At 40.3% G+C, this 20,639-nt stretch overlaps 2 protein-coding genes across 2 annotated transcripts in view; one reads left to right on the top strand and one right to left on the bottom strand.

The window, feature by feature from the left end:
* Nucleotides 1-5,148, top strand: part of mettl24 (methyltransferase like 24) — a 34,849-nt gene extending 29,701 nt beyond the window's left edge. The window contains exons 4-5 of the mRNA XM_072361765.1: nt 17-242; nt 3,924-5,148. Of these exons, the coding sequence (XP_072217866.1) occupies nt 17-242; nt 3,924-4,268 (571 nt within the window). The 3' untranslated portion in view covers nt 4,269-5,148. The remainder of the gene's footprint in view (nt 1-16; nt 243-3,923) is intronic.
* Nucleotides 5,149-5,407: 259 nt separating this feature from the next.
* Nucleotides 5,408-20,185, bottom strand: cdc40 (cell division cycle 40 homolog (S. cerevisiae)). The gene is made up of 15 exons (XM_072361763.1): nt 19,964-20,185; nt 19,406-19,492; nt 18,157-18,286; nt 17,967-18,053; nt 17,698-17,837; nt 17,016-17,112; nt 16,624-16,763; nt 16,062-16,136; nt 15,608-15,653; nt 14,110-14,211; nt 12,947-13,062; nt 11,776-11,909; nt 9,334-9,410; nt 6,268-6,412; nt 5,408-5,619 (listed from the first exon to the last, which is right to left on the bottom strand). The coding sequence occupies exons 1-15, from the start codon at nt 20,153-20,155 to the stop codon at nt 5,442-5,444; spliced, it is 1,746 nt and encodes a 581-aa protein (XP_072217864.1). The 5' UTR covers nt 20,156-20,185; the 3' UTR covers nt 5,408-5,441.
* Between the last annotated feature and the right edge of the window lie 454 nt (nt 20,186-20,639).

Below are 20,639 nucleotides of genomic sequence, written 5' to 3' on the forward strand. Positions count from 1 at the left end.
CTTGCATGGCTTACAGGTTGGGACTGAAGGAACGGTTCATGGAGCGTTTTCTCGCAGGCTCAGGCTGCGAGGTCCACTGCTTTGATCCTAGCCTGAAGGAGCCTCACCTACAGGAAGCAGAAATGTGGCTCCACCGGCTCTCTGTAGACTGGAGGGATCCCAACCCAGCCATCATCGCCCAACGGCAGTATGCAAACACCAAGAAACTGGCCACCATCCTAAATGACTTCGGGCACAGAGAGGTAAGAGTGAGGAACACAGATCTAGAAGTGGTTGGGGTTGATTAATAAAGTCTGTATTCTGACACAGTTGGAAAACTACTTTGAAACTTCTGCATGTTTTTTTTTTACTCATTCACTGCATGCAAACACAGGTCCATTCCTGTGCACCTCTGCATAACCCAACTCATCATGATTCATTCATTGGTTATTTGTCTCAAGGTCCGGGTGAAAATGTTCCCATATATAATTTTGTTTTCCTCTCATAAATGTCATCACACTCAATGTTACCTCTTCAAATCTCCCCAGAGCTTGTGTCCTACCTCATCAGATAAGGATCTGCATACATGATAAATCATACACTCTCCAAGCCCCTTGATAGCATGCATACTAATAAAAACAGTTATGGATTGAGTGATTTATAGCTACAAGGTCTTTTTTTCTTTTTATCTCTTCTTCGTGAGAGGGAAACCAAGCTTTAGTGGTTGCAGAAACTTACTGATAAAAGGATGACTAAAGATTAAAGAACAGTCTAATAGATTTTCCTCATTATTTTCAGTCCCATCAGTTACTTGTTCTTGTCACCCTCTCTACTTTAGGCTGTAAAAGGCAGGGAAATTATTAAATTTTACAGATAAACCATGCAGCATGTAACAGCCCTCTCCTGGTTCTTTTATCATCATTTATTCATCCGTTTTCTAAACCTACTTCAGCCTAGTCAGAGTCACAGTTGGGGGGCTGGAGCCTATCCCAGCTTCTACTGGGCAGAGTATACTCTGGACAGGTCACTTGTCCATAACAGGGTGGATTCTTTTATATCTCATTTAAAAATGGACATGCAGTGTCCTCAGATGCTGACTCAGATCCATACCATGCATGTTTCCTCTGGCTTCAAATACTCAGTATAGGTATAGTTGATGCTGAACTGAATTGCATCATTAATTTGGCAGTTCCATAAATCACTTGAGGTTGTGGCTGTTAACAGACTCAATCATTAGAATTCTTCTGCTAATACTAAAAGACAGTTTTATTAAAGATGTGGAAGTTCAAGCAAAATGTGCGCTGCATATTCTGTGCTGTAGAGTCTGCACCTCTTCCTGTCACCATGTGCTTTTTTTAATGTCACCACTGGAAATCCCAAAGTCAAGAATTTCTAAAACACACACTCAGTACGTACATTAATTGTTCCAGTGCCAAATGAATCTAAATAAACAGATATATACATATACATATGAAGATTAAGAGTCTTCCAGAAAGAGACAAGAATGTTTCTGGTTTCTTTTGGTAGTTTGAGTAACTATGACCAATCATGTTTGAGCAGGCTCTGATTTTGTGAATATAAACCATTGTGTGGACAGAGCAGAACAAATTGGTTACGAAACAATCTCAAAACCCTATTGTCTGACGATTTATCAACATTCCGACAATGAATAGCAGACAGAACAGGAAGTCTAGGCCCAGATATCTGTTTTCAGATATCTGTAATCAGATCTGCTGGCTACACTTGAACCCCCAAGATACTGGCTATTTCCCCTACGGACATTGTGACACTATGACTGAAGCGGTCATGGATTGGCGCCAGAGTGTCTGCTTCACACGCAAAATGTCTTTTCATCTGACCACAGACACTCGTTTTCTTAGAAGTACAAACAATTATTTTCTGTTCTTTTTCTGATGATATCTCCAGGACAAGGCTAATTTCTTTTCAGACCCTCTCCTGCCTTGTCTATCACAGAAACTAGTCTGTAGATACAGTGCTGTTTTACAGAGGACAGTAGTCCCGCGTTTTGAATGCAGAGCCACACTTGCATCCTCGTAATGAGGTTTTAATGGGAGTAAGCAGTGTGCCGGAGGAGCAGGCAGCAGATTTTTTCCCTCTCAAATGCTTTTGCTCAGCCTCTCAGACAGTAAACAGAGTAATTTAGAAAGGTCAATATGTGAGTTTTTGCGGCATTTCTTACCCGCCTAGTTTAAAAACTGCATAGATGACTCATTCAAGGAGCTCAGATCTCAGGCACAAATGTCACTGGCAGGATGTCAAGTCTTATCTAAAGAAAAGAAACGCATACTGTACCATTGATTGTGACAGTAAACCGATAACACAACATTATCAGCACTGCCCAGTAATACCATATTGAATCTAGTTAGAAGTTTCCCATGCCCATCTAAACTTTGTCTCATCTCTTGATTTAAGGACCAAATCTGAACTCGCCTGCATATATGCTAAAATGGTTAATCTGTATAGATTTGTGGATAAATAGAACCCTCTTTGGTTTGCTTCGTTGAGGTCTAGGAAATCAGTTGATGTTAGATGTGTTTTATTAGTCACAAAACCTGTCTGTCCATGTCTAATGGTAGAAACGTTGTTTTAGTTAGTAAACATGACTATGCAACAAAAATCCTTTTTTATTCTGTTTCAGTAGCAGCACCGACTATCAAGGTGGATTCGATTGCATTTCCTTGCCAAGATGCCTTTTAAGAGCTTTGTCCTGAGGTTTAAGCAGTTGTTGAATCATTTCAGAGGAAAATCTGTAAATCTTATAGATGTCTAATTAAATATCTTGAACTGTCATCTCTGCTGTAGTGGCAGGGCATATAAAACATCCAGTGTAATAACAACAAGGCTAAGCTGTGATGTTTGGTTCTCTGGTTGACCACACCAATTGTGTATGGGGAAAAAAACCTCCAAAACCTCCCATGGAGTTAATGTGTTGCCTAATGCTGAGACTGCTTTACACAACTTTTGGTTGGAAGGAGATAAACCATTAGCCTACTGGTTAAAAAGACTTGACATTGTCTGTACAGGTTATATGGGGGGACAGATCTCCTTTATTAATGCAGTAAGTGCAGCTTGATTTAAGAATATCATTAATTACTTCGTATCTTGAATCCTTTTTAAAGACACGTAAGGCCACCTGTTGTCTTTTTGCACAAAATGCATGTCTGATTTGCTGGCACAGGCCATGTTCAGAGCAAGCAAGAGGGCAGCCTCCAGGTGAATCTAGCTATTTGCATATCATCCACATATAGCCTATTCATCAAGACAAAAAATCCGAATCAAATTTCCTGATTAAGGGTGGCAGAATGTTTTGGGATCTATGTAGAGAATAGTTGTTTGGTACATTGAGTACCATCTTTTTCGTGGTCGGGAGAAGTCCACACGCCAGGTTAAGCTAACAGACAGCTAGCTCAACATGGCCTTTTATTTTACTATTTCTCCTGAACCACATGACAGCTGTCATATCCGTCTGTACCATTCATGCTGCTGTGGTGTCAGATTTTCTGTTTATTTGTAGAAATATTAGCTCACATTAAATATTTTGACACGACAAAGTAAAGCCTGTCTGACCTTTAAAATTCTTATGGTCAGGTATTGGACAGCCTAGAAGAAATGCAAAGCTCTGAAAATATGCACCAAGCTTTGAACATGCATGACTCCCTTTACATAAATATGACCTCGGGGCTCCATTAACATTCATCTTATGATGCATTATTTTCCTGCTTCATAACAGCAAGCCTTGTCAGGCAGCTCTTTCGCTCAATCCATCATCAGCATTACAGCAAGAACAGAAGCCAAGCTTCACTTACTCCTTTTCATCTTTTAATAGCTTTTGCATTCAGTAATTCCACGTGATTCAGTGTGAATTTAGGGCTAAATCAGAAGTCATTCATTACATGCATCTTTCTTCTTTTTCCCTTGTCTAGCTGGATGTACTGAAAGCAGACATGGAGAGTGCCGAATGGAAGATTCTGGAGAATTTGGTCCTGGAGGGAGTATTGGACTCAGTGGGCCAGCTGCTGTTAGAGATTCACCTGCACTGGGCTGGGTTTGAGGTGGGCGGCGACGACCCATCTGTGGTGCGGTACTGGTTCAGCCTGCTCAAGGAGCTCGAACGCGCCAAATTCCACCTGTTCCACGTGCACAGCGACCCAGCCAAACCTCATCTGTTTCTACACAAAAATGTTCTCAACGCCAGCAGTGTTTACACCTTGAGCTGGGTGAACACGAAGTGGAAGCCTTCAAGGGTGCGAGACAAACATAAAAAGTAACTGTTAACCTGAGTTAAATAGCTTCTTGATGGAAATGTTTTTGCTCGAGTTTGCTGCTGGCCTCATAGACTCCACTCCTATCTGCCAGGACCTTTTTACACAGCTCCTTGCACCAACTTATCCTGCTGCTCACCATCTCTTTGCCTGAAATGACCTCAGCGGTGTAGAGGGGCACGCACTGCCTCCAGAGCTCTGTTTCTCCTCATAGTGGCTGAATTGCTGGCTGCAGGTCAGCCTGACTCATAGTCACCATCATCAAAGCCTGAGCCTGGCCCAGAGGCAGAGTCACAGCTGCTATTAAAACAGCCAAGGCAGCTCATAATGTAGCATTTGAATTAATGCACAATGTCAAAAAAAAAAAAAAAGGGGTAAGTAGAAGAAAGACGCTGCCTCTCTGAGAGTAAGTGAATATTTTAGGGAAATTGTTTGAGCCACTTACACTGAATCACCCATAAATCCTTTATAACTGCCCTTTTTTCATCATTTTAATAAAAAAGTGATCCTTAAGAGCTGCACAAAAATGCAAAATTCTTTCTTTTCCCAAACTCCAACTGTCCACCAAGTGAAATTCGGCTTCTGTCTCCCTCAGAACTAAACAAGCATCATCTGTATTACACAAGAACATCATCAGACTTGTCATGAAAATGTTGCACGGAGCCGACAACCTAAAAATAGTAAACACATAAGTCAATTTATGTAATCTTGACAAACGTTTTGATGAAGAAAGCAGACAACGACAATGATTTTTTTTTCTATGGTTTTGTGTTGAAGTGTAGACGAAGAAACATTTTTTTTCCAAGGAAACACAGTTTTCCAAAAAGGTTAAATTTTCAGAATGTTTATTTCCACAAAAAAATGGTCACGTGATTGAAATAACTTTTTAAACTTTATGGAACATTGTAAAATAAAAATAAGAAACAAAAATGTTTTTAAAAAAATGCCAAGGTGCCCGGTTTTTTTATTCCTTCGGCAGTAGAGACAATGTTTAAAAGTTGCGTGTGTTCATATTTGTACAGATACTAGACGTGGAGACATTTTGAGCTCTCGTGACAGAATACAAAAATACACCTCTACAGTAAGACTGGATACCAGCCCTTTCACTCCAGAACAATTCCATCGGCACATTATTTCTAATAAAGCTCCCCACAGACGGATACAGGCTGCGGGATTGGTCTAATCCCAGAGTTTGATCTGTCCATCCCACCCACAAGTGATGACCTTGGAGGTTTCGTGCGGATGCCATAGTGCGCTGATGCACACCTTGTCATGAGCCTTGATCCTGTGGTAGAGCTTGGTTGTTTTCCAGTCCCAAATATTCAGCTTTCCATCAGCGTCTCCCGACACCACGTAGCTGGAAGAGAGGGAACGGTTCAGAGAGAAAAGGCAGAGGAGGGTGAAATGATTAGCACTTTACTAAAATTACATGAGCCTCTTCTTCATCTGCCAAAAAGTGGGTGTTAGAATTGATGCTTTTTTTAAAGTCTACTCAGAAGTTGCAATGTTGCCATGGTTACTGAGGGGAAGTTCGTACACCTGCTCACAGATGTGGGTGGTGGTGGGTGAAAGGAGAGGAAAAATAAGTGTAAATGTCTGTATTGGCTAAAATTAGGAACTGCCCTAGCTCCTTTTGAAGGTTTTTACCTTAGAGTGTTTTTTTTTCCCCTCAGTTGCTCATTAAATTGAGGCATTTATAGGACAGAATGAGATTATATGAGATCAGCATGTGATATATACAGAGGATCTGTAAAAGAGCCTTATTTAGCCATTTTCCCTCCATAACACATATTTTTCATGCCCTTCGTTTTACTTCTTAAAGAAGCAGATAAGTGACACACAAATGGAAGAACGCTATTCTTTCCCCAACATGTTTCAATACAATGGCACATTTTCATTCTTCTGTGTAGATCAGCATGTGTTACACACCTTTAATCAACTTGGTGAGCTTTGAGAATGGCTAATCTTCATCAGAAACACAACGAGCAACAATGAAAACGCTTACCTCATGTCAGGGGAGAAGTCCACTTGGCAGGCATAGCCAGCAACCATGTGGCCCTTGAAGACTTTCTTTTTGTTTAGTCTGAAGCGGTTTTGGGCTCCAAAGATGAGAATCTGGTTGTCCATGGACTGGCAAGCCAGCCATTTACCTGGGATTAGAAACAAGCAACGTGTAAATAACGGGGAAATGTGACACCGCTGAGCACCTGAACAGCTTCAGTAAGACTTCTTTCAGAACTTTAACGCAAACTTTAAAGGCACATACAAACAGAGCAGAAATTTGTGTCAACAGATGTAACACACCAAAGCTGCAAAAGTCAGCGCACCAAGTTTTAAATGGCTTATTAGCTCAATAGTTGTTTCTCATTTGCATGATTCTGTGCAGGCAAAGGTTTAACAAGCAGCCCCTGGGACCTCTGAGGTAGTATTTTAATGCTGCCTGCCGCTGCAGAGCTGTGAGCCTGACGGCGTAACTACTGAGGTCTGCAGGGACATTCGGTGGAGTCGAACATTTTTAAACAGGAGTTACAAGGCAGAAGCATGGCTGAAGGACAAAATTCTTCAAAAAGGAAAAAGGAAATTAAAAACTTAACTTTGAATTTGGGGTAGACACTTTGGGGTAGAAAAAAAAAGGCCATGAACCCATCATTAAATTGATGATATTTAGACAAGTTAAGGAAGAATAAGAAGGGATTTTTCATCAGTTGCTGCTCTGTTATGATCCATTTTACACAGAGTTCCAGCTTTTGTGTTCCATGGCAATAAGAAGAAGCACTTCGCTGTCAAAGCATTACACGACTCACTGCACTCCTTAAAACGAACATGATGGAAATTCTTAATGTGAAATGAGAAAGAGATACAGTTTTAGGATGTGTGTGCCCTCTTCTTATGTTCTCTACGGCAAAACATCAGTGGAAAAAGACAACATAAGCACAGGAGAATGAAAACAACTTGACCAATTTCCCCAAAGCAGTTGAGATCCGACTCTTTCAGTGAGGTGGAAAGAGACTGGCTGCCATTTAGGTGTGAGACCAAACTGAATGGTCTCCCACTGAGAACACATTCATTATTCACGCGCTGAAGGAAAACAAATCATGTTGGGACAAATATAAACTGAGCCCAAAGGATGGAAGAAGAGCACAGAGAAAACACGTGGAGAGGAAATTTAAGGGGGTGCAGAGAGAGAAGGAGCAGATGAGGACAAAAGAGTTGAGTTCAATGGTAGCTGAAGATAATGGGCTGCAACAGACAGTTAAAAAGGAATATCAGAACTGAAGCGAAAGACTGATGTCTTGTGTAAATGTGATGCTAAAAAACTATAAAGAAACTACAAAACTGGTTCCTTCAGATTAGCCTTTGCTTAGCAAAGTAGGGTTAATGTTTTTCTGCATCACATATCTGCATAATCCCCATAAATGCCTTCATCACACATCTTAATCCTTACATGTCGAGTGTCTGATGATATGTATATACAGCCCAACTGTTACACAATGCCGACATATAGTCAATACAGTATAAAATGGTAATTTCAACATGTACGTGCTGAATAGTTTGCCTTTGAAGAACGGACGGACATTTTGAGAGATAAACTCATTCACCATCTTTGCCACACGAGAGCAAACGAAAAGATAAATTCCTCCATCACATCTGTATGTTAATTATGAGGCTAGGAGATGGTTTGCTTACATTTGTAAAGGAAGACAAGAAAGAAGGGGAACAGCAAGCCTGGATGTGTCCTAACAAAATCCATCATCCACAAATAATGTCTTTAAAAAGCTCCAATGTTTGTGCAAAGACTAAAAATAGTCCTATGGCTGAGAATGATTTGCATTTGGCAAATAAAACCTCAGTCTCTTTTGTTGTTTCTTAAAAAAAAAATTAAAAAAAAACTTTATTTAAACTAAAAAGCTCCTCTACTTTCTGACTTGTGGCAAAGGCAAGAAAGCAAACGTTGTATTCTGGTGTCAAAATGGTCCTATATAAATATAAATTACATAATTTATATCACTGTTAACATGACATGGTACACATGTGATGACCCGACCAGGCTCACCGGTGTGAACTTTAGGCTAACCAACTTTTTACATTCTATATAAATGACCTGAAAACAGGCCTGTTAAAAACAACACAAACATGGCCAACACTAGAGAAAAGAGCTAAGACAAGAGGTCAGGCATTGTTTGCACCAAGAGGCAACGAGCTAACATTCCATCTGCTAGAATTGTTAAAAAAGTTTTCAAGCGGAGGGCTTGTGGTGCGCAGACAGGCCCCGAAATATCAGCAGCCAATTGAATGCAGAAACCATCCATCCATCCATTTACTATACCCACTTTATCCTGCTCTGAGTCACAGGTGGCTGGAGCCTCTCCCAGCTGTCACTGGGTGAGAGGCAGGGTAAAACTTGGACAGGTTGCCAGCCCGTAACAGCATGATTACAAGTTGGAACAAACAGCCAAAAAAAACCAGCAAGGACCACCCTGGAGGTGCATCATTAGAACAAAACAGTGGAAATCCCATCTCTGGGCACAGAGGGAGAGAGAGGCAGCAAAGACAGGGAGCAGGATTCATTTAAAAAGTAGAAGAAGAAGAAGACAGATTTTCTGACAAATGTGTGTGAAGATAAATCCAATTCAACTAATACAAATCTGATGGTACAACATCTGTACAGAGAAACTGCAGCACGCTAAAAGGTATGATGAAAGTCTCTGATTTTGCTCTTCCATCTGTATAGATGTGCAAGCTTCAGAAACTATAAATTATTTTATAATGGAATCGCATTGGTTTGAACATAAATGACATGTCTGACCAGAACCGATGTCACATTAAAACAACCAGATACAGACTGCTTTATAATATCTGTGGAGTTCTTCACGAATTTAAGAAAAAAGACAAGTAACTGAATAGTAACTGAAGTGGCTGCATGGCACCTGGCCTGTTTTTTATTCTGTTGAGTAATGACCAACATTGGAAGGCATGCCTCTACTTCAGTGTGGGAATGTAGTTCTGTGCTCCCTCGAGGCCTCTGAACTGCACGCTTGCCCGAGTGTTTTGCCGTGATTTGACTACCCACCGTTAGGAGAGAGCGTCACAGCTGGCATCGAATGCATACTGGGCTCGGCGATGTACTTGAAGTCCACAGGGATGTCCCTGAAAAAGGCACAAAACATTGTGAATGCACATGAAGATAAGTTAAACAGTGGATGAGAGAGCGAGTGCAGCCTGGAAGAAGGGAAACATTTGCAAATCCGTTGTTTGTTCACCACTTCAACTGCCTATGGCAGCTCAGCTGTGGTAAACAACATAACCGCCATCACAGCTACAGTATGTAAATAACACCCTGCCATCTGACATGTGTTTCTGATGCTGCACCATGACGATACCAGCGGCCAATTATTCATGAATACCTTCTTTGCTCTTTCACCCTGTCCCCAGCCCTTTCATACTCTGTGAATGATGGGGAACTTGGCTATTTGATCCTATGTCGTTTAAAAGAGATAATTCAGATTTACAGCACTTTGTGCATGTCTGCATGCCAATTTCCTTGCTTACTCTGCCTCCCTCTGCTTGCTTTCATCTAATATGTGCTAAAGAGTTATAGTCTGCCATTTCCTTAAATTAACACCATTTCTTTCTCATTCTACGGTGAATGGCAGCTGGATCCAACTGAACAGAGTTTGTACATGTATTCTTGAAAAAGGGGGTTCCAAAGCCAAAAAAGGACATGATGAAATGACAACTGCGCTCCCTTGGGCACATTAAAAACACTTGAATTCATGAATGCATCTACAGTTGGACACGATGAAGGCCCCAGACTTGTCTGAGCCAACGTCTGCACAAGCCAAACTGAAGTCAGAAAAGATAACAGTCTGCACCGCTCCTCTTTCGATTGCCACAAATAACAAGTCATGTGGAGAGAGATCCAACAGGAACAGGGGAAAAACAATCCCCCACCAGGGACACGCATGAATACCAGACGGCTCGATTAAATGTCAATCAAATTTAAGAATAATGTTGGGAAACAACAACTGCATTTTCACAGAGTTGGTACATGTAGATTAGTTTGAAAGGCAGACATGCTGCAGTGAGACTGAAGTCACAAATTTCAACCGGATGGGGAAATTAAATCTTTGGAGGAGGTCAAGAAACACCATTCGAATTAACAGTGTCTTAATGAACAAGAGAAATCCAGCCCTTGGAAGAGAGTACATTTTCTGTCCAGCCTGCGTGATTCCATCGATGCCACTGCCATTTTTCTTCTTTCTATCCTTTCTACTCCTCAGTCTATCAACATAACAAATGTCTCTCCAAGCCTGCGCTTTCAATGCTTTTTGAATGATGTCTTTATGATCTTTAGAGCTAATTCCCTTTGTCGGCACAGAGGGGCACATTTCGCATTGATTGTAATCCCCCTCCAACGCATACACAGACTCTGTTCCCTGCAGATAAACCTCTATGGCAGATAACGTCTTTCCCTAAAACTTTTGAGCAGGTGTGAAAACAAGGATAGAATCTGAATTACATGTAGGCGTAACCATGAGGCGTAATCATGATTACCATGATGCAAATGGCTTGGAAATTTGCTGCGTCATAATCGTCTGTCCCCTCTAGCAATATCCTTGTTCTGGTTAATTCAGTTTACTGCTGCCAAGTAGCAGCTCAGACAAGAGGGTTAGGCCAAGCTATAGCCAGGTGGCATCCATGTGAGGAAGAGGGACAGTCAAGCTGCTTTTTGACCTGATGGACTGCTTGTTCGTTTACTCCCACGCTACACTAATAGAAGAGTGCATGGGAGTCCTTTCTAGACTCTTGGGAAGTGGCTCTTAAGCTGCATCTTTTATGGTCAACATTTTCTGTCCTCTAACTTTGATTGAAAGAGTGCAATCTCTCTTTCACAGACCAGAGGACAAGAACAGGGGGAAAAACATGACCTTGAATGGACGTCTCCTCTTCCAACAATTCCTGAGACGCTTTCTTTATCAGCTCGTCTTTAAATATTTATGATCTTCTATTAGCAAACACCAGGGCTTGTTTACCACCACAGGACGCCTTAGCCCATATGCAAGCTGCTCATGGTGGTCTCAAACAAAGCCCCCAGTAGGACACACTCAAGTAAGCTTGGGAAACACAAATCTAACATTATCTTGTTAGTATGATAACAAAGGAAGTTCTTGCTTGGGGTGATTTAAACCTGCGAGCCCTCACGCCAAATGTAACTTCCAAATCTTTTTTTTTAGTTTTACCAATTCAGTTTCTATGCTATTTTAGTTTTGCCCCTTAGAGGGGGGAAAAAAGAAAATCCTGGCGTAAAACAGGAATATTGGACTGTAACAGTTGCTATGACTCGATTAGAGTCCTCTGGGTGCTTATGATGTGTACTATTTCATTAAAAATATATTCAGGGGAGCAAAGGGCACACCAAGAATACCCATTTGTTAAAGGCGGAACTTGATATACAGTCATCAGTATTCTAAATGTGTCTAAATGTGTATTCTGGGACACAGACTGTACTTACCACTCCCAAACTCGAAGGCTCTTGTCATCTGACGTACTGACGAATCTGCGATTCTCATCAACAAAGGTGATTGTGTTGACAGCACCCAGGTGGCGATCGTACTCCTGAACCACCTCACCTGTCCTGATGTCCCACTGACACACACACACACACACAGGAGCAGAAAGCAAAACAGACAGAAAGAAGGTAAACACAATTATCTGTAACAAACAGGGTTAAGAAAATCGACTCAGAAAATTCAACATATTCGGATTTCATTATGCTTCAAAATGCTGATTAGAAAACAAAAAAAAAAACAAGCAAAGAGAAGAATCATATGGCTGACTGCGTGAGGCACTCCGAGAGAGGAGCTTCAAACTGGGCCAGTGCTGTGAAACTGATGCAATGACGGTAATTAGCACTCGAACAGGCCTCGACCTCAAATGTTAATATTTTGGGGGGAAACGGCACGCACAAATAATTAAAAATGTAAAAGGAAACCACACAGAAGCCACTCCCCAAGTAACAAACAAAAAGGATGCATTTGTGTCCCGTTCCATTTGTGCTCTTTTATTTAAATCTGACCCTCGGGGTAAACAGCCATCTGTTCTCAGAGCTCAGAGAAAATCTGCATGATTTAACACTCGTCCTGATTACTGTGCCAGGCTGTGATGACCACTGGTCATTCTGACAATTATGGGGCAGAGCTGGAGCCTGTTACATTTCCATCTACACATATTAATATCAAATATAACAAGAAAATGACGATCAGAAAAGATATACAACTCTCCGTATAAGTCAATGAAAAACCTATTGAATTCAGACTGTGAAAATAAATTCTTGCCCTCTATTTGTTCTCTCCATATGTTGCTGCAGTATAAACCATAAATATATTGATAGAGGTTTAAAGGTTACTTGTTCTAAACACTGTTTATCTGATGGTGAGATAGGATTGTTTCCCATTTTTAAATCACAGATTGTGTTCTTCTCTTAGCCACTTTTCTATCCTTGTATTGCCCATGATCAATCACTTGCTGTAGTCCTGTCAGCCTAAATCACAAACAACTACACCCGAGCACCGAAAGATGAGACAGGAGTGTACTTCATGCTTCTGTGGGCACAGGCTGTGTAAAGTTAAATTACTGTATGCATCCGCTTGGTCAACACCACTGGATCGCTTGCAGGGCTTTACCTGAACAATCTTCTTATCCGACATGCCGGCCACAAAAAGGCTCTGTTTGTCCTCGTCTGGGTTGAACTTGACGCAGTATGGCACCTTCCTGTTGGTGAAGCGGGAGATACACTGGCCTGTGGAGGGAGGCAAATTGAAAGTCACAGTTCCAGAATAATCGACAGTGGCTTTTAAGAAAGGTACACTCAAATTGTGCACAAATTAAGGACACAGTCAGCAACTTTCGATGCCGTATTGCTCAGTCTCCACAGAAGGTGACGAGTCGGCTGTAAAACTGGAAATTTTGTTTGTACTCGAGCCTCTTCAGCAGGGGAGACTCGCGGCAGAAATGTTCCCTCCACAAAAGGCAAGGAATGAGGAAAAAAAAGGAAATTAAATGACTGGCATGCCAGATAGTTTTACAGTTCTAACGATGGCTTGCATTCATTCACTCAGAACTTAAGTGCAACAGCGATAAAATTGTTTCTTTTGTATCACAGCAGGAAAGACATGCAACCTGCAGCAACTGAACTGAAATTATGAAAAGAAGTAAGGAGTGAATTTCCTTTGTCAAACTCCAGACAGGAACTGGCATCCTGTGTCATCAACAAGTGGGGTATTTAACTCTTTTCTGCCCTCTGCTGGAGCAGCAATCTTAGACTCAAAAAGGGTGCGAATTAGGATGAATAGAGCCGAGTGGAAAGACCCAACATTTTACACAAAGAAACAGATTATGAGACTCCACTGATTTGTTGTCTTTGATACTCTTAACTTCCTGTCCAGAGGCAAACGTGACTAAATAAAATATGATATTCGTCACTGCTACTTGTAGACTCAAGACAAATAAGATTTAGGACAAGCTTAACTAGAAGATGTAAACCTAAATGTTTTTACTTCACATTGAGGGTGGCAGATGAGGCTCACTAAACCGGTGACTGACTACTTGAACTGTAAAACTAACACATTAAGAATTCTGACAAGAAAATGGAATAAAAACATAATCCGAGGACTTTAAAACTGCTCCCACAAAGATTCTCCGGAAAATGTCTGATTTTTCTGGGCTGCTTTGCATATGTGACAAAGGATTAAGTGGAATATTAACATGGGATACAGCTCCATTGATTCAGTCATTTTGAAGAGCCACAAAAGACAAAAGGTTCTCTGGTGCCAGAGGCAAAGCCTACCTGTCTCAGAGTCCCACAGTTTAAGGTAGCGGTCATATGCAGCACTGAGGAACTGAGTCCCGGTGTTGTTGTAGCAAATGTCTCGCACTGCTTTGCTGTGACCTAAGACAAAGGAAACGTACACACTTAGTACAGACAAATAAACAAAGTGCTACAAAATTTACTTTACATATTCCATGGTCATGTTATCAACTCTCCCCCAGCTGACTTCCCTTTGATATCAGAGTCATTTAAAAGGTATATGACATCTGGTTAAAAAAATAAAAAGGAGGAAAGATGAAGCGGGATGTAGGAGATGCCAGATACTGAATCTTTAAACGAGCCTTGAAAGGAAAGATAAAAACAGGAATTCCAAGCTTCACTGATCTTGTCAACAGATTTCCACTTTCGTATTCTCATCTTTATCCCAATCGATCAAACCATTTTGCCCTTCTTCATACAGTGTAGGTAATGTGATGTTCCTGTGGCTTCTGTGCGTGCAAACATCTCCCTTTTAAACCAGCTTGAGGAACGACACCGTTTCCACAACAGATAACAGATCTCACTGAAGCTTAGCGTCAGCTTGCTTTCGCTAACCTGGTTTGCTGGCAGACCAAAGGCATTGCTGCCGCTGCAAGAAGCCTTGATGGTGATGCATGAGTGTGTGTGTGTGTGTATATACAGGATTGGAGATACTACAGAAAGCAATGCACGCAAGCAAACAAATACCCCCCCTCCCCCATGTCCAAGACTGAATTAAACCATGAAAATGTTACACGTGATGATAGGACTACTTTTTCCATGCACCCCCACCCATCTCCTCATTTTAATAATAAATCCTTCTTTTTTGGTCATTCACACAAGCTGCATCTATTAGAAAAAAAAACTTTCCTCTTACAGCGTGTGGTTAAATTTGAATAATACACAAAGGTGTGATACATTCTTTACAGAAGAGAGAGAGAGAGAGAGACATTAGAAAGAGAAAAAGCTGTAACTCATATCTCATATTTAAACACACACACACATATATATATGGACATATTCTCTTTCTGATCATCACCACCCCGTGTCTCCTGCCCTCCACACCCCTTGTACTCTATGACCCATGGCTGCTGAATTATACATGTTCCATGAAGGAACTGACGAGCAGAAACCACAGCTGCAAACAATCTTTATTCCGACAGCACACTCTCTCTGGGAAGAGTAGGAGTGCCCTGCATGCATTAGCCTAACACTCTCTCAGACCACATAGAATTTAATAAAAAAATAATTGAATAAATACATAATAAAAAAAAAAAAACACTGCTTTTCTGTCAGCGGTCAGCAGACATTGATGCTCCAGTAATGCTGAGCCTACAGTCTGCCACTGCTGGGTGTTTCCCATAAGGCCGTGACTAGCAGATTTCATGTCAGCATGTTTGCTGATGAGCCACTGTTGTATGTTTTGAGCCTAAATAATCAATGTTTCACTCTTTTTTTTTTTTTTAAAAGACACAGGATGAGATCTTTGTTCACCTACCGATAAATGTCCGAATACACCTCCGCTCACCGTACACCTCCCACAGCTGTGGAGAAAAGTGACAACGTATGAACACAGAACCACAACCGAGCATGTGCTTGTACGTCATTGTGGGGAAACAAAACCTGATAGCACACCAACTCTTGGAGATTTACTCCCAAACTGTTTTACAATAGTTTTAACTCAATAAGACTGAAGACCTTTTTCTTAAAGCATTTTCATATTCTAAAATCAAAGTAGCAGGTACAAACATCAAATAAAACCTACAGAAATCTCAAACTTTGAGCATTTATTGTTGCTTTTTCACTCACATTGAAAACATTGCTCGAAACAACCGTAGGTGCACATGTCGCACCTGCTGGCAGCCATTAGCAGCAGGATGATTACCCCCATCTTAGATAAAAAGTGACCAAAGTTATGTTGCTTTTATTGACAACCTGATGCAATTACTTACTTTGATTTTACAGTCCATGGAGCAGGAGAGCAGCAGATGACCAGAATTGGGAAATAATCGGATAGCGCTGACACCCTAGAAACAAACAGACATAATCTATTTATCATGATAGCGCTTGATACAACTTTAGCTCCTGACAATAGCTTTCCATATCAGCCAAATTTCCAATTAACTACGACTTCCACAATTTTTTGTGCGTGTTCCGACTGATGACACATTTTGAAAGGTTATGACTTTCAATGTAGTGTCACATTTCCTACAGTTTAAACAAGCCAATAGCTTAAAGGCAAAAGCTGCATTACACTTTTTCATGATGTTGCCGGGCTATTGCAACTGAAGCACTCTTAAGGTGACAGCGTCTGAACAATAATGTACACAAGTCAAACAGTGTGAGCACAGCAGGCTTTTCGTCTTATGGTAACTTTCTTCAAATGTGAGAAAACTGTGGTGGTACCTCATGGCAAACACATTTTTGTGTCTCAAATTATTTCAAAGAAAGAAATCCCAGCAAAAACAGATGCTACTCTGGGTGAAGTTGATGTAAAAAAAACTTTAAACTCACCTTGGTGTGTCCAGACCAGACATGGATCTGTTTCTTCGGCAGGTAACACTTGTCTGGAGCTTCTGCAGAACGCAGGTTAATACCCACATCCTGCGGGACATGGAGGTACGACCTGCCCTGGTAGTCATACATGTCTTTAACTGTGGGGAAGGCAAAACAGATGTGTCAGGTTTAAAAAAATAAAAAAAACTCCTGCAGCATTTTGGTGTCTTTTTTTTTTTTTTTTAAGGGGAGAGAGCAAGTTACTACTAATTACAAATCTACAAACATGGATGAGGCTTTAAGAAAATTACAAGATCAACAGTTCTTTGACAAGTGGAAAACTTTCAAACTTAAAATAAAAAGGTTAACTGAATGCCATTGCCAAACAAAATCAAAGAAGGCCCCAGTACCATGTAGAATAGTCTTCTCCTCTGCAGGAGCATCCTCCTCATTCCTTCCCTTCTTCTGCCTTTTGGCAGTGATCTCATCCAGCTCCTTTTGCTCATCCTGTACAATAAAATTACCCAACATTTATCATCTTTCATAAAGCTATATAGAAGGCAGACTGAACAAACTGAGGTCAGGTTAGGTGTGATCATGAAAGCCTAAGACGGTAATGTAGGCGACGAGATCACTCAGCCAATGGTAAGCAGCATCTGTGGTGCCAACGGTACCATCTACTGTTCATATAGACAGTACACAACTGGATACAAAACTTGCTAGTTGAATATATGCCTATGTGGTGCCTTCTAAAGGGGAACAGAGTACAAGTGAAATCCTTCGTAGTGTTGATAATTGTGCGGGTGGCGACTTCAGTCAGTTGAGGCATATGAGGTTACTTATGACAGCACTCAAATTGTGTTTTTAGAGATGCATTGTATGCAACATGATATAAATGCTAAGGCAATTAGCAAATTAAATTTGTTGGTAAAGCTGCCATACTGTGGCATACACTTATTTTCATGATCTTAACCTGGATGGTGTGGCATTTTCTTGTATTGCTTCAAAATGAAGTAATCATCAGATATCATTTACATGGACACAATCCACAACATGTTAATATTTTTAACAGCATATTAAACAAAACATCACCTCTGACGGTTTGGCCACATCTTTCTCGTCCACATATTTCGCCCATGGACCAAGGAAATGATCAATTTTCCCTGCATCTCCGCCTTTGATTTTCTTCCTTTTTTCAGACTTCTTCCCACCACTTTCGAACACAGTCAGGCCTGAAAGAAGAGCAGTAAGCTAAAACAGCTATCAGCTACACGAACAATGCGTCACACAACAGATATTTGAGTCACTAAATGATCTGAAGTAGACGGAAACATTGAAAATGAATTTCTGTTGATGATTACCTTTATTTTTCTCAGCCTCATCCACTGCACCAATGTAGCCACTAGATGAGGTTTCGTGTGTATCAACAGAAGGATCTAAAGCATAACCTATATGCAGAAAAAGGAGGATTGTAATATCATCAAAATTCAAATAGGTCAGTGCACTGGCTGCATCATTTGCGCCTATGAAAAAATTCAAAGACAATCTTACCATATGTGGAGAAGGTCCTCCGTTGCTGTTCAAACATAAAGTCATTGACATGAGCAGGTTCTGCAAAGCCAGATAACATGTTCCTGGGGGCAGCCATTTGCTGGGTTTTAAAGGGGTTAATTGGCCCAAACTAAGAGAGAAAAATACAAATTTATTATCAACAACAGATAAACTTTCATGGAGCTTCACAAGGAACTGCTTTTTCTAGCACAGTTCCTCTGGTTGATCTATATCTGAAAATTAGGACTTCAGTGGCAATCATATTTGGCATGGACAGATGGTCAAAAAGAGTATTTTATTAACCCAGTGAAAATATGATATCTAGTTGGCCATGTCTAGATTCAGCAACATTGTGTGTTCAAAAAATTAACTGACTACTTGAAAATACTGTATGATCAGGTGTTTCAAATGATTTCTGCTCAAACTGTGAAAGAGGGGTTCAGGCAAAACGAGACATCACTTGTTCACATAAATTGGCGACCGCAGAGAACATAACTTAACCCCATAGAAAATGTCTGGGATGTGTTAAAGAGGCCTTTCGTTACTGATACAGAACCTTAGTGAAAAATGAAGTCGCTAGTCACTGTATTAATGATGTCTTTGACAGCAAAATTTTAATTTCCATTTCTTTTAATGTGAAATTTATTGATTAAACACGTGGCTCTTGATGTCCATAATAATTCCATGTGTTAGATGTCATAGGTCATAACTAGATCTAAAGCACTCTCAAAAAAATTGAAGGTTTCTATAAGTTTGACAATGGATTTATAATCAAATATCAAAATAATTTGAAAATGAGTAATCTACTTAGAATGAATTTCTGGCCGACCAAGCACTCAACAAAGTTGAACTATCTGGCTGCAGTAACAGCCATGCATGACCCAGACCAAAAAACAGAAGAACCTTTTATCATTTCTGAAGTGTGGTGTGGCGGACATGTTGGGCTTGATTTGCTGCCTCAGGAATTGAGCAACTTCCAATCACTGATGTAAAATACTAATTCTGCATCATAGCAAAGATCACCATTCTATGGACACTTGTAAATCATCAAAGGAAAGTTTAAAAAATACCACTTATTAAGGAGATAGATGGATACATAGACAGATTCTTGCAAGCAAGTACTTCTCCCAAACAGTACTTATTATTGCATGAAAACGTAAACCATGTAGACTATGTTTTTTTTTTTAATACAGTAGCTGTAACATGTCCGATCATGTGTATGGTTAGATCAACAATTCCCCACACTTACCTCGGGTGCAAACATGGTTTCAAATGTTGGGTTATAAGCCACTTCTTTCAGAGAAGGGTCCAAGTGTATACCTGTCTCGACAGCCTCCTAACAGGAAGATATACAAAAGCAGATGAAGGGCTCAATTATAATTCTAACTGAGAAGCAACATATTATGCAACCAACAGAGCAAAGGGTTCCTTAGTACGATAATAAGGCATTATAACGACAAACCTAACCAGTTTTGACGCTGCGCGATACAGGCCATTAGGGTCAATGTTTTCAAGACAGTTACTATACAAGTTAATCTCTAACAATTTCAGTTAACTTCCAGTAAGCTAACATACATCACTGTAATTTACCCGTTTTACTACTTTACTTATTTACTTTATTTACTACTATCAAAATATAAAGTTAACAACAAAACGTGTACGTTGAAACTTTCTACAAATTTTCCACATCATGATGAAACTGCTTTTATCCTCATCTAAATACGTATTCAGCCTAAAATTATTTAACTTCAACGTTAAGCTAAGGTTAGCTGGCGTCTTTTGCTTAGCTTAGCTTAGCTTAGCTTACCTTAACGGCGACCTCAGGGGCAGAATTAAGAAGAGCCAAAGACATTGTTTGTCCAGACTGCAACGGTTTGAGGTGAGCCGTAGCGTCCGGATCCATCGGGTCAACGTTCCCGGTACTGGTTTTGGATTCCGACTCATTTTCTGAGTCGGAATCGCTGCCGTACGAAACGAGGGAAGCGATGGTGGCAGACATTTTGAATGTTGAATGTTGTGAATTCACCGGAAGAAGGAAGGCGGTACTTCCGTTTGAAAGAAAATTTTTTAATTTTTACACACAAACACAAATATAAATTGTTTTAAAGTAAACAGTTTAAGGTGTGCTATTTTACAACATTTAATGGGACACTTGTCAATGAGCTAGAATTTTTTTTGGTCAACCCGCCATTTTTGTACACAAAAAGAAAAACAAAAAGCCAGGCTAAATATGAAATATGAACTTACCAATGTGTGTGTAAAAGTAAACCTCAAAACTATCTGTAGGTGAAATTTGATTTAACTTTAAAACAACAACAATAATAATGATAATTTAGGAAAATTTTGAAGATTTGAAATTTAAACCTTTATTAAAACATTCAAAATTGTATGCTTAAACATATTATGTGTTAACGAGCTACATATGCACCAAGTTGCACACTCGTCAAAAAAGTGTAGAAAACAAACCAATATCTATTTTTGCA

Source organism: Leuresthes tenuis, unplaced genomic scaffold (genome assembly GCF_036924035.1).
Source record: "Leuresthes tenuis unplaced genomic scaffold, fLeuTen1.0.hap1 SCAF_13, whole genome shotgun sequence".
NCBI lineage: Eukaryota > Metazoa > Chordata > Actinopteri > Atheriniformes > Atherinopsidae > Leuresthes > Leuresthes tenuis.